General features: G+C 64.6%; 5 protein-coding genes and 1 non-coding gene across 6 annotated transcripts; 5 read left to right on the top strand and 1 right to left on the bottom strand.

Moving 5' to 3' along the window:
• Positions 1 to 163: 163 nt before the first annotated feature.
• Q8F55_003621 (uncharacterized protein) lies at positions 164 to 1,395 on the bottom strand (the record flags this gene model as incomplete). The annotated part of the gene is made up of 6 exons (XM_069352151.1): positions 164 to 518; positions 554 to 620; positions 669 to 692; positions 734 to 1,161; positions 1,212 to 1,261; positions 1,297 to 1,395. The coding sequence occupies 6 exons, from the start codon at positions 1,393 to 1,395 to the stop codon at positions 164 to 166; spliced, it is 1,023 nt and encodes a 340-aa protein (XP_069209569.1).
• A 477-nt stretch (positions 1,396 to 1,872) lies between these two features.
• On the top strand, positions 1,873 to 1,956 carry Q8F55_003620. The gene has a single exon. It is a non-coding gene; the product is annotated as a tRNA-Gln (tRNA).
• A 642-nt stretch (positions 1,957 to 2,598) lies between these two features.
• On the top strand, positions 2,599 to 5,792 carry Q8F55_003619 (uncharacterized protein; the record flags this gene model as incomplete). The annotated part of the gene is made up of 4 exons (XM_069352150.1): positions 2,599 to 2,706; positions 3,112 to 5,512; positions 5,560 to 5,690; positions 5,745 to 5,792. 4 exons carry the CDS (start codon positions 2,599 to 2,601, stop codon positions 5,790 to 5,792), a joined length of 2,688 nt encoding a protein of 895 aa, XP_069209568.1.
• A 1,263-nt stretch (positions 5,793 to 7,055) lies between these two features.
• On the top strand, positions 7,056 to 9,379 carry SCS2 (phosphatidylinositol-binding protein scs2; the record flags this gene model as incomplete). Its single annotated transcript, XM_069352149.1, has 5 exons — positions 7,056 to 7,098; positions 7,511 to 7,663; positions 7,814 to 7,929; positions 8,006 to 8,155; positions 8,750 to 9,379. 5 exons carry the CDS (start codon positions 7,056 to 7,058, stop codon positions 9,377 to 9,379), a joined length of 1,092 nt encoding a protein of 363 aa, XP_069209567.1.
• A 757-nt stretch (positions 9,380 to 10,136) lies between these two features.
• Positions 10,137 to 11,773, top strand: OTU2_2 (OTU protein; the record flags this gene model as incomplete). The annotated part of the gene is made up of 5 exons (XM_069352148.1): positions 10,137 to 10,436; positions 10,663 to 10,878; positions 11,099 to 11,296; positions 11,437 to 11,622; positions 11,747 to 11,773. 5 exons carry the CDS (start codon positions 10,137 to 10,139, stop codon positions 11,771 to 11,773), a joined length of 927 nt encoding a protein of 308 aa, XP_069209566.1.
• A 196-nt stretch (positions 11,774 to 11,969) lies between these two features.
• On the top strand, positions 11,970 to 12,800 carry OTU2_1 (OTU protein; the record flags this gene model as incomplete). The annotated part of the gene is made up of 3 exons (XM_069352147.1): positions 11,970 to 12,109; positions 12,157 to 12,205; positions 12,477 to 12,800. 3 exons carry the CDS (start codon positions 11,970 to 11,972, stop codon positions 12,798 to 12,800), a joined length of 513 nt encoding a protein of 170 aa, XP_069209565.1.
• Positions 12,801 to 12,975: the final 175 nt, after the last annotated feature.

Below are 12,975 nucleotides of genomic sequence, written 5' to 3'. Positions count from 1 at the left end.
GCATTCACCGGACATCTACGTCAGCCTGCTGCGCGAGGCATGTTGCGCGCTCGGCTCGGCGCTGTTATTTGATCCCCGCGCTTCTGGCATGCTGGAGATCTCCCGGCCCAGCCGTTTCGTGTACCAGCCCAAACTATTACACATATTCATGCCGCCCCACCCCCTATGCCACCGTCGCAACCAGCACGCGCTCTTCGGTCCGGTTGCACACCTCGACCAGCTCGATCCGGCTCGGGCTCGAGCTAACCGTCATAACACAGCTCGTGCCCACAAACGTCGTGCCCTCCTCCGTGCCCACGCGGTTGGCGGCCACAAACACGACCTCCTTGGTCGCCGCGGGCTCCTCGGGCGCCTCGGACGGCGCAGAGTACGACGGCGCAGGGTCGTGCAGCGGCGTCAGCCGCGCAGCCCAGTAGTTTAGGTTCGACTCGGACGGCGCCTCGGGGTCGCGTCGCGGAACGTCGTCATCGTCGTCGCTGTCCGAGTCTTGCTCCTCTCCTGGGTCGAGCCAGTTCATGCTGCGGTTTAGCGAGGCCCCACCACGCCAACTCACGGGACGACGAGCACATCGACATTGTTCTGGAGCGTAAAGTTGGCGAGCTCGAACGCGTTCCATGGAGCTGGGCGTGTCAGTGCTGGGCTTCCTCCACACATAACAGCACACGCACCGACAAAGTCCTGCGGGTTCAAGTCTAGACGTCAGCTCGAACCCCCCCCCCCCCCACCCACCCACCCATGCAAATGCCCACAGCCACACGCCCCAATGGCTCGGGCAGGTCAAAGAACTTGAACCCGTCGCCCTCGCGCGCCCAGTTCTTGTCCGTCTCAAATCGGAACGTCTTGCGGTAGTTGCCGATGACGCCAGACGGGCCGGCTACAACAGCAGAGTTGTATCCCACGCCCAGGCCCCACGCCTCTGCTTCCTTGAGCTTGGCGCCCACCGCCGTCCCGGCCTCCTCGCCCTCGGCCGGTTCCAGAGCCTCGGGGTAGCCCGCAATGACGTGGCACCGCAGGCGCTCGGCGAGGATGCACGCGAGGCGCGAGGTCGGGCCAGTCTCGCGTGCCTCGAGGTACGGGAGGATCGACTGGGGCGTCGTAAAGACGTAGCCACTGAGCGCCATTTCGGGGAGCACGAGGAGGTCGATCGACCCGGGCTGCAGGCTGGGCGCGGGTGTGAGCGGCCACGGGCGTCAGAAGCAATGTCGCCTCACCTCGACGTCAACGACTCGACCTTGGCTGCGTTGTCGTCGACCTTTCCGAGCTGGCGGGTTAGCTAAGCCAGATGCTTGAACCCACCTTGGCATCGTACTGCACACAGGCGATGCGTAGGGGGACGCGGCGGTACGCGGGTGCTGGTGGGAGGCCCGAGGGGGAAGGTGCTGGTGGGAGAGACATGGCGAGGGCGCGCCGGAGGGGGGTGATGAGACTGCGTAGCACAGTGGGTCGAGTTAATAAGTGGGCGCTGCGCTGGGGCGTGCAAGCAAAGTGGGAGTGGGGTGGTTCTGTCGTGTCTGTGCGAAGAGGCGGCGCGAGGCGGAGGGGGTGGGTGCAACAGCAACGAGGATTAAAGCAGTGTAGGTAGTCATTGTCATCGCCGCCATCGTCGACAGACACACGGCAACAGAGCGGGGACTCCACACCGCCAGCAGGACAGAGTCACGTGAACCAGGTCAGACATCCTCCAACAACAGACTCTACGCATCCTCCACGCCGAATGCCTGCCTCTCCTCCTCCTCTGACCTGCTTGATATGCAGCGATGCCTCAAGCTACAGTCTCGGCGGGAGTGGAAGAGTGTAACCTGCGCTACACATCGAGTCGTTCGCGGGCGGCGCGGCATGTAACACACGAGGGCGCAAAAAGATCCGCGTCTTGGTCCGATGGTCCAGCCGGTTACGACTTTCGGTTTTGAGCGATCTTGACTCCGAACTACCTGGGTTCGAATCCCAGTCGGACCTTCAGCATTACATTTTTGAGAAATGTCGGATTAGCGGGGGTAAAACCACGCGGACAAGTGGACGGCCAGGCCAAGTGCCACAAAGCGTGGTTCTTGGCTGGATAAAATGTGAAAGAATAGCGCTTTGTAAATTCGTCACGCTTACCCTAGCCGGGATTATTTTTCGCTGCGCAGTTGGAGCCAACGGATCGTGCGCTTGCCGGGAGGGGGCTCGGCCAGACGAGACGAGCCCTCCACTTTGCTTCTCACTGCACCCACCCCCCTCCCCCGTCCCCCCCAACCACCAACTCTCCCCTCCACCACGACCATCCACCCACCGCACTCGACACGCACCCACCCACCGCCATCAACAGTCATCCAACAACGACACCAACACGCTTCTCAAGGCGACTGCTTTCCATCACTCGTCTAGAGGCACAGCGCGCGCACATCTCACAGACCTCCAAGTGACCCGACGCGCGGCCGCAAACCCCCATTACTCCAACCTCTTTTCACATCCAGCACCCACCCACCTTCCCTCCACCCACCACCACCGCACCTCCACCCAACCTCCACCCACCTTCCTCCTCCTCTCCCTCCGGCACTCACCACCGCGACCACCACGCGCCGAATCGCACACGCACCGACACACCCCACTCCCACCATGCCAGCTCGCAGGGCAACTGCAACCGCCTCGGATGGGTCCCCCATCACGCCAGAGGGTGGCAAGGAAAAGCAGACCTTTGGTTGCGCCTTCCCCGGCTGTGGCCAGGTGAGTGATTGTTCGAGTCGTTTTCACCGCGACGCGTATTGCCTCTTGGCAGGCCAGCCATGCCAGCCAGTGTACCCGCCACGCTTCACCTGCCCTTCCCCGCGAGCCTTAGACCCATCGCTGACGCCCTTTGCAGACCTACAGTCGCATGGAGTATTTGAAACGTCACCAAAGAAAACGTGGGTCGTGCGCCGCGGCGCCTGTGGCGTAGTCGCCTGCACTGACCTGGCTGGCTTGCTGACCACTGTTTAGACCAAGACGAACGCCCATTCCAATGCAAGGACTGCTCCAAGGCGTTTGCTCGAAGGTGAGTTGGTTGCCGCTCTGTGCCAACAATGGCTCACACCACACAGCGACGTGCTTCTCCGCCACAGAAGGCGATGCCACCCGACCCCGCCGCCACAGGACCGCAACTCGCACTCGCCACTGCCGCCGGTGCGTGCGCACCCTTCGGTTCCAATCTCGTCATCGAGAACGTCGGAGCGTGAGGCGTCGCCTATCCGCGGCGGACGCAAGCATCCTCGCAACTCGGAAGGCTCGTCGGGCGAGCACCCCAGCTCGAGACCCCGCCTGTCGCCGGCCTCGGACGACGAGGACGAGGATCGCTATGGTTCCAGGTACTCGCGCAACGGCATGGGTAACGGTGGTGTCTTTGGAGTCACCAGCAACTACCACAACGGCAACCCCGTGTCGACCGACTCGCTCTACTCGCCGCACCTCCTGTTCCAAAGCGCGTCGTCGGGGAGCAACTACCACAACCTGCACGATTCCAACCATTTAGAAGACGCCTCAGTGCTCCTGTCAATGGCGTATCCCGGTGGTGTGCCTGCGTCGGATAACGGCCAGGCCACCATCGGCACGTTACTAGATGGAGATACGAATACGACTGCAGACGCCATTGCTGCAGTCACAACGTCCGCGTCCAACGACAATGACAATGCCTCTGCGAGTGGGTCGAATTTTAACTCGGGCGCCGTCGAGAACCCGGCTCGGCCGGCGGCGCCGGGAGCTGTGCTGCCCGAGTCGATGGGAAACTTTGCGGGAACCATGAACTGGCTCGCAAATGGTGTCTCCGGAAACCAAGATGCGGATACGTGGAGTCTGACCGACCCCTCACGTCCTCTCTCTCCCTTCAACATTTCTTCTCTCTTCTCTCCTTCGGCGTTTGGTGTCGCGAACTTGCCTTCGCCAGGCGCGCTGTTGTCAAATGACACGACTGCCATGGCTATCGCCGCGGCTGCGTCGGCGGCGTTCGGCGGGACTGGTACCAACGACCAGTCCAACAACAACGACGCCGTTCAACAGGCCAACCAGGTCGTCTCGGCCATCTTAGAACAGCTCGCTGCCAATGAGACCCCAGAGACCAAGGCAAACCCCAACCCGGAACGGCCCCTTCTCCGCCTCGCCAGCAAGGAGATCCAGTTCCGTTCGGGCGCAGAGTGCCCAACTGCCTCTCGCTTCTACCTCCCCGCCGACAGGTTTGCAGGCTGCTACCAGATCCCCCACTGGGCTCTCCCGCCGCTGCGCACGCTCTCCGTCATGGCTGCGCGTACCTACTACTCGGTGCTGAACCACTTCCCGTTCGTCCACACGCCCACCTTCCAACTCATCGACACGGCCGCCTGTCTTGCGTTTGCCATCTGCACTGCTGGTGGCATCAGGACTGGTCTGCGCAAGGCCGACCTTGTTACTACCAGGACTGGCACTACTCCCGTCATCTCGGCAGGTGGGGCGTGGGAAGGCATCGTGCCAGACTTCAGCATCGGCGTGGATCCGGAAGAGGAGGAGGATCGTCGACGCCTCGAGGAGTGGGACGCCGGTCAGATTGTGCGCCACGAGAAGACCAACATGCTCGTCAAGTCGTTCTCGCTTGCCAAGGGTGTCCTGATGACAGAGTACAACGTCGCCCTTCTCCAGGCGCTCATCCTCTACCATGCGCCCTATTTCCTCTCGCCCAACGACTCTGAGCGCCGCCACGCAAACATGTTCCTCGGCACTATTGTCAACATTACCCGGCAGATCGGCTTCTTCCAGTCGGACCTCGAGCACGCCGAGTTGACCATTCAGGTGCCATCAATCGTGCCATACACGCCGAGTGAACTGGAGCGGTCGTGGAAGCGCTGGATCCAGCTCGAGTGCCGCCGACGCACGTCGTTCCTGGTCTACCACCTCGACATGGTGTCTGCTCTCGAGTCAGGCATCCCTTGCATCCTCTCTCCATCTGAGATTGGCGCGTTGCCGCTTCCCGCCCCGGACAGCGTCTGGAAGGCCGAGACGGCCGCCGAGTGGCTGCAGGCCGTCCAGACGTACCAGCCCATCAGCCTCGACGAGGCCATGCGCCGCACATTCTTCCTGCCGACCACGGGCGCCTTCGATGCCATTGACAAGAATGCCGACACGAAGCGTCCAAACTGGCTGAGCGAGTACGAGTACGGCGCCTTTGCCCGCACTGCCATCATTATGACGCTTGTGCGCGGTATCGTCGACCTCGGCGAGGGCAAGCGCGACCATGGCGACTGGCGTGACCTGACTGATCTGTGGATCGGGACGTCGTATCTCAAGCCTAGCAACAGGTGCCTGTCCGGCGACGGTCGGGATATCGGCCACTTCTCGCAGGAGGCTCTCCGCAACCGGTTTGCGCTTGCCCTCCAGCGATGGCGCGAGGGATGGGACTTTGACAGCCAGTGCTCTGGCATGTCTGCCAGCAACTTCCTAAGCCCGTTCGGTGGTGCGTCGTCTGGCACCTCGCCGGGCTCGGCAAGCAATGCTAGCACGCAGGGCAAGACCAAGCTCGTCTACTGCGAGGGTAAGTGGGATTGGTTGTTGCTGGGATACCGCTGACACCTGTCGCAGAAGCCATGCCATTCTATTTCCTCGCTCACTCACTTCTGAGCATGCTCATTGCGAGCAGTGCAACAGACCCCGGCCACAATGCGTTTGCCAACTTGAAGTACAATGATTTGCTCGAGGCATCGCGGACCCTGGTAAGTTGTTGTGCGGCGTGTTTTAGGCGTTTCCAGGGCTGACGATTGTGCTAGGCCAGAGCTGGCGACGGCATCCCTGTAGCTCCTCAAGCAATGTTCTAGTACCCGATTAGATTGTCGCGACCGACCCCTGCCACATTTACGTCCCTGGCAAGCGGCCGACCCCATGCCCGTGATGTGGCTCTGATTTCGCGATTGTGTTGAGCTGTGCCTCGCCCTCATCCTTTGAACAGTCAGTCCCCTGAGCCTTGCCATGCTTGTCGAGGCGAGGCCTGGCGATGGTACCTCTTGTATGATTAGGCTGCCTTTTTTTTCTTTACCGGGCGCATGTCAGCAAGTTTATGATCGATAGCCATTCTTCGGCGATGAGTGAGTTGTGTGGGTTTCGGCTAGGTTAGCGTGGACGCGGTCGCGCGTCCAAGTGTGCGGGGGTGTGCCGTGTGCTCTGTGGGGGGAGTTGGCACCAACGAGACGAGTGTGCGTGGCTGGCTGGCTGGCTAGGTGCTCATGGCCGGTCCGGCGGACGTTGTTAAGCGGGTACGAGTCGTTTAATCGCATTTGGGGGGGTTTCATTGGGTGCAACATGCTCGACGCGCCTTGTGTTGCATTGTTGGTGTTGTCTCAGTGTATCGTGGGCCACTGGCGCTGGACACGAGGCCGAGAGTCGTCGTGTATAGTGTGGTGGCCCGTGGGTGTGTGAGGGTGGAGTGCGTATGTCGCGAGGCCGAGTCGCCTGTGTGCTTTGCCCCCGCCGCGCCGCCTGGCTGATTGTCGGCATGAAGCGTGGATGCACGTCATGTTTCGCGTCAAAGTAGTGCTGCTCCCCTCCCCTCGCTCTGCGCCGCTCTGCCTGCCCCCGCCGCCGCCCGCCCTCGCGCCAGAGTTCCCCCCCTCCAACTTTCACATTGCCGTCGTGGTCGTCGTCACTTTGTGCCTTTGGCCCCTCCCTCCACGCCGCCGTCACCGCAGCCTGCAGCCCAGCCGCCCGCCGCCCGCCAATCCACCCACCCACCCCCGCCGCTGCCCTTCCCTCACCCACCCACACCCTGCGCCCGATCATTTCGCCTCTTGCGAACTGGTATTGCATCAACCACTCGCATTCCTCTTACTCCTCTCTCTTACTCTCTCTCTCACCACCATCCATAACACAACACCCAGTCGCTGTCGCCTGTGTCTAAGCAGCAAGCAGTAGCACTACTTCCAAAACCCCCCTGCACCCTGGTCAGCGACTCCAACAAACCCAAGCAACCAGCCAGCCCAACAACAAACTCCACAACCCGCGTCATAGCAGCACCAGCACCAGCAGTCCGCACCGCACCGCAGCACAAACCAACGGCCAGAGCATCCACCAACGCCCAAGCCGCAATGTCTGTCATTCTCTCGCCGCCCAACCAGCTCGGTTTCCCGCGTGAGTACATTGTCCTGGGCGTGTGTGTCGGACGCGCGGAAGAAGAAGAGTCGGAGGAGGAGACGCCAGCGGCGAGACTTGCGTGGTCATGTCCGTGGGACACCGAGAAGCGTTGAGAAGCGAGGACACGCTGCTCCGTGTTATCAACTGCCATGGCACTCGCTGCATGCCAGCGGCGTACCTCGCGCCTCGCACTTCGCGCGCATACTCGATCAGGCGATGGCGCGAGAACCGGCACCGCTGTCGCCTTCTGATAGCGCCCCGGCGCATCCATCCACACAGCGTCGTCCCACCCATGTCCTTTGCGCGATGCAGCCCGCTGCGCGCCGCGCTTGTCGGCGCGTAGGGATGTCCGGGCATCCACGGCAGGCCGATTGATAACACGCCCGCGCACACACGCTAACTCCCACAGGCCCGCTCACGGTCGTCGTGAAGCGCTCGCTCTTCATCCACAACCCCCACTCGTCGCCCGTCGCGTTCAAGGTCAAGACGACTGCGCCAAAGCAGTACTGCGTCCGGCCCAACCAGGGCCGCGTTGAGCCGGGCGAGAATGTCGAGGTGCAGAGTGAGTAGCGGTTGCCGGCTGGACGCCGAGCAGTAGATTCAACTTTCACTGCTACCTTGTTCGGGCTAGCCGGCCTAGCGCATTGGTCGCCCCGAACCCCGGCTACACCCAACCACCCCATGCTGCCCACTCGTGCTCACACCACCACAGTCGTCCTCCAGCCCCTGCCGGCCGACCCCCCTCCCCACGCCAAGTGCAAGGACAAGTTCCTCGTCCAGTCGGCCTTTATCTCGCCCGACGAAGAGATGCACTCGCTCCCCGAGCTCGTGAGTGGGGGATGTTGCAGCAGCCCACACTGCTATCATCGCGCCACGCGCCACGGCCACGCTGACGCATGCATAGTGGCTGACGGTGGAGAAGGGCAACAAGGCTGCTATCAGCGAGCAGAAGATTCGCTGCATCTACCTCCCTGCCGAGGACGGCTCGCACCCCAACGGCATCCCCGAGGAGAACGAGGACAACACCCTCGACCACAGCCGCCTTGACGAGTCGGTGAGTGCCGTTGACTGTTCTGCCAGACGAGAGAGAGAGAGGGACAAGAGGCCGGAGTCTGCCTGCGTGTGGTGTGGGATGGCGCTACCTGCCCGCACACGACGCACCGCTGGGGATTGGCAGGCGTCCACTCGTCTGCCGCTATCCCGCTCGCTGCTGTGGTATGCTTATCATCTGTCGCTCGGCTACTATCATTGTGAATACCAGCGCCCCCGCCTCCAAGGTCCCGGCTACACGCGCTGGACTACCGGCGCGGCCGATGTCCGCGAGCGCGAGTATGATCCAGCCCTGTATCCGAACCGCGGGTACACGGTCTGGGCGCTGGCCCGCGAGTCGGTCGCGACTCCAAAGGTCAAGCCGTCGCAGCTTGCGCCGCAGTCGCCGGCGCTCTCGCCTGCTGTCCAGCTCCCCCATCGCATTATCGTCACCATGGACGACAGGGTTACCCCTGTTGTTATTGTCCCCGTGCCGGTGTCTCACGTTTGTGCCCAATGATCCCTGCTCTCGCCCTCTCTTCTGACTGTGGTCGGAACTGTGCATGCCATAAACCCACATTTGTCTTGTGTTGGGCGTTGTGCGCTGACAGCATCGCAGGCCATCTACCAGGCGGCCCAGGACACTGGCGCCAACTCGCCCGTGTCAAAGTCGGCCAACGGTGCGCTCCCTTCGTCGCGCAACTCTTCGGGCTTTGCCGGTGCCGCCGCTGCCGGTGCTGGTGCCGTCGCTGCTGGCGGAGCCGCCGCGTACGCCGCGACCCACGACCGGGCACCTGCCAACGGCGCCAACGGTGCCAACGGCAACTACAACTCTGGCGCCAACGGCAGCAGCGCCGCTGCCCCGGCCCCGGCCGTCAACCGCGCGTCTGTCCCCTCGACGGGCAACTTCAACCCGGCCAACCTCCCGTCGCTCTCTGCCGACGACGTGCAGCGCGCGGGTGCGCCGACCAACGCGGCGCTCACGGCCTCGCTCAACGCGACGACGTCGGACGCCGAGAAGCTCAAGATTGCGCTCGCCGAGAACGAGCGCCTCCGCAACAGTGCCCAGGCTGGCGGCGACGCCCCGGCTGCCACTGGCCTCCGCAGACGCGGTGTTGCGATTGACGGCAACGCGCCGGCGTCTACCAAGCTCGCGACGCAGCAGGCGCCCCCGGCTGCGGGCGTGCCGGTCGAGGTTGTTGCTGGCCTCATCTTTGCCGTCTTTGTCCTCACATACCTGTTCTTCTAGGCGCGGTGTCGACTGTGCGGGCGTCTACAGCGCGCACTGCCTCCGGTGTCGACGCCCACGGTGTCGAGTTTTGTTCCCTCCTCTCTCTCTCTCTCTCTCCTCTCTCTGGCTCGTAGTACTACTGTTATTGTGACAACTGGTGTGCATTAGTTGCCGGGCTGCCTCGGTGCCTCGGTCTCGAGCTGCCTCTGCCTCGGGGCGCCTCTGCCTCAGGCGCCTCGCTCTCTCGTATACGTGGTAGGAGATGAGTTATGAGATATACGTGACTATAGTGGGGGCGGGGGGAAGGGGGGAGAGAAGACGGCGACGGCATTGCGGGGAGTAGAGTGAGCACACCACACGCACGGCTTTGTTGATGAGGTCAGTGGGCCGACGGGTGCTGGCTCGCTTGTGTGGGGCTGGCTGAGGGCTGGCTGGCTTGGCTTTGTGATGTCGCGGGCTGCAGGGTAGCGCGTGGGCCTGCGACGCGCCGTGCAGGTGGGTGCGGGGGGGTGGTGCCGCGGGGGTGGTTGCTGCATGAGGTGCATTGCCGCGTCGCCGTTTGGCCATGGGGGCCGGGGGCCAGGCAGAGTGGTCGTGGGTGGGGTGGGTGCGGCGGTGAGTGTGCCTACTGCAATTTCGGGCTGGGGCCTGGCTCCAGCCGCCGTTGGCCGTCAGAGTGAGCGTCGCCTCGATCAGGCAGCGGGCGTCGGCGTGCGTCCATCCTCTCCTTGTCCTGTCATCATCTCTCCCCCTCTCTTCCCCATTCCACACCACAATGCCAGGCGCAAAGCGGCGAGCGCTCAAGAAGCTCCTCAACGGCAACAAGGAGGCGGCGCCGACCGAAACGCCCACGCCCACGACGTCGAGCTCGGCGAGCGGGAGCGACCCAGCCCTGCCCCGCCAGAGCGGGGAGAGCGCGCGGTCCGCCCGCTCGACGAGCTCGGCGAGCCCGGCGAGCGCGCACTCCTCGCTCGTGCAGCCCACTAGCCCCCCGCCGCCTGTGAATCATGGGCTTTGGGGCGGCGGGGGGCGCGGGGGGCGGAAGAGTAGCAAGCAGAGGTTTGCGGAGCGTCAGGTGGGTTTGGGGCGGGCTCGCTGCGAGCGGAGGGGTGGTGGGCGGGGTGGTGCGCGACGTTGCTCTGCGGAGAGCTCTTGCTCGCCGGGTCGAGCGGGAGGGAGGTGGGCGACGGCGAGCGAGCTCGCTCGGCCAGGCCGCCGCGGGGTCCACCCAGCAGGGGCTTGGAGGGGGGAGGACGGGGGGGAGGGGGAGGAAACGCTCGCTCGCTGACGCTCGCTCGCAGGCCCGCAAGAAACAGTCCATCCTCGACGCCGCACCCCCCACCGACCCGGCGTGGAACGCGCAGCTCGAAAAGGAGCGGCAGGACGAGATCGCCGTCATCAGCGCCGCATGCGACACGCTGCGCGCCGAGCTCTTTGAGATCCAGCCCGACGGGCACTGCATGTACGCTGCGGTTGCGGACCAGCTCGGGTTGCTGGGCATCATGCCGGCGCACCAGGTGAGTCGGCGCCGAGCGGAGCGAGGCGGGGCGGCGAGGTGAGGAGGAGAGGCTGGCGGCTGGAGGCTGCCTGGCCGTCGTGAGGCCGTCGTGAGGCTGGCTGTCGCGGGGATCGCTGGCCGCCGCGCCGACGACCACCTGGCGGCCTCCCCCTCCCCTCCCCGCACTCGCTCCGCTCGTGCACGACCGCGCGCTGACGCGCGCTCGCGCCCGCGCCCAGGCAAACAACCCATACCACACCCGCCGCGTAGCCGCCACCTACCTCCGCCAGCACCAGGACGACTTCCTCCCGTTCCTCCCGTCCGTCGACGGCGAGGACATGCCCGGCGCCACTGACGACGGGCTGATGACGGCCGAGCAGTACGGCGAGTACTGCCACCGTGTTGAGGGGACGGCCGAGTGGGGCGGCGAGCCCGAGGTGAGTCCGCGCGGGCGCGGTGCCGCCGCGGAGCGGTGGTGCGGGGAGGTGCTGTTCAGCTTGCACTCTGCCCGACACCACCCCCGCCGGCCTGCAACCTCCTCCCCTGCTCGCGCGCTGACGCGCGCTCGCGCTCCCAGATCCAAGCCCTCTCCCGCGCCTTCTCCATCCCGATCCATGTCATCCAGCGCGGCCCGCCAACCGTCGTGTCCCACGGCGGCGAGAACGACGCGTTTGGCGGCGCCACGAGCCCCGAGGAGAGCGTAAAGGCCGGCGAGCGCGTCGTGCGCATCTCGTACCATCGCAGGATGTACGGGCTCGGCGAGGTGAGTCGGAGGATGCGAGGGCCGCGACCGTCGCGCAGCGACCAAAGCCGGCGGCGTATGGAGCGGCCTGCTCGACGCCTCCCCCCCCCCCCCCACTCCACCCCCACCCCCACTAACCCCCCAGCACTACAACTCGCTGCGCCCGACATGATACCCCTCCCGCGCATAGTACAGCACTGCCCTCAATGCATAGCATGTTTCTTGGTGCCCATGGATGTTGCATTGTAGTTGGCGGAATGCCCCCGTGCGCAGCGTCCCTACTCGGACAGTTGGTCGCACGCGCACTTGACGACGCGCTGCTAATGTCGCACTTGTCAACATCACATCCACCAGCGCCGCGCCCCGCCATGCCGCTCCTCCCGCGCCATCCGACAGAGAACGACGACCCGCCCTCGCCGGCAGAGTACCTCGTCCTGCTGATACTCCTGGTCGTCGCCGGCGTGGGGTACATTACCTGGCGGCGGGTGAAGGGGGTCGAGAGTTTCCCGTGAGCCGCGCTGCCGTCGCCCGAGCCGCAGCCCGCTGACAGCGCAGACTCGAGCCGCTCGCCGGGCCGCTGCGCCTCTCGACCGACGACGACGGGGTGGGTAGCGTGTAGGCGTGTGGGCTATGGATCGTGCTGACGCCGGCGTTCTCTTGCCCGCGGACCACCTCCACCCGGCCTGCGATCTTGCCCGCGTGCATATCCCGTCTCTGATCTTGTTGCGACGCCTCGTCTCTCGCTGCGCCGCCTCGTCTCTCGACACGCTGCTGCTGCTGCTATCACCATCGGCACCCTCCCCCCTCCCTCCCCCGTGCCTCCGTGCCCTCGTACCCCTTCCCTTCAACTCCCCCCCCGCCCCCCCCCCCCACAGCCCACGTCCGAGTCGTTCATCCACAACGCGTCGACCGACTCGCTCCCCGCGCTCGCGGACCGCGACATCCCCTTTTTGGCGCAGTACGCCGACGCCGAGGCCGCGCCGCCCGCGTACGACTCGCACCGCGATCTCGGGGCGGGCGCGGCCAACGCGCAGAGCAAGCCGCGCAGGTCGGCCCGCGCGGCTGGCACCCGGAGCAGCGAGGGCGAGGGGAGAGATAGCGACGGGTCCGAGGACGGCTCTGGGGACGAGCGGGACGAGCAGGACGAGCAGGACGAGCGCCCCGTCTTCAGCTTGGGCGACGAGGATGACCGGGACTAGGAGGACGACGACTTGGCACTAGACAGCAGAGCCTGCCTGCACCACCTCCCCCCCCCTCCCCCATGTATGCACCATTGTTGTACGCTGCATTGATTCGTCGCCGCCGTCGTGTGCTATGCATGCCGCGTCGCTGGTGTGTGTGTGGGTGTGTTGCCGTCGTGGGCCGTCAGTGGTG

Source organism: Vanrija albida (assembly GCF_041260175.1).
Source record: "Vanrija albida strain AlHP1 chromosome Unknown contig_3, whole genome shotgun sequence".
NCBI classification, from domain to species: domain Eukaryota; kingdom Fungi; phylum Basidiomycota; class Tremellomycetes; order Trichosporonales; family Trichosporonaceae; genus Vanrija; species Vanrija albida.
The sequence above is the reverse complement of the archived record's forward strand: the minus strand, read 5'-3'. Positions and strand labels throughout refer to the sequence as shown.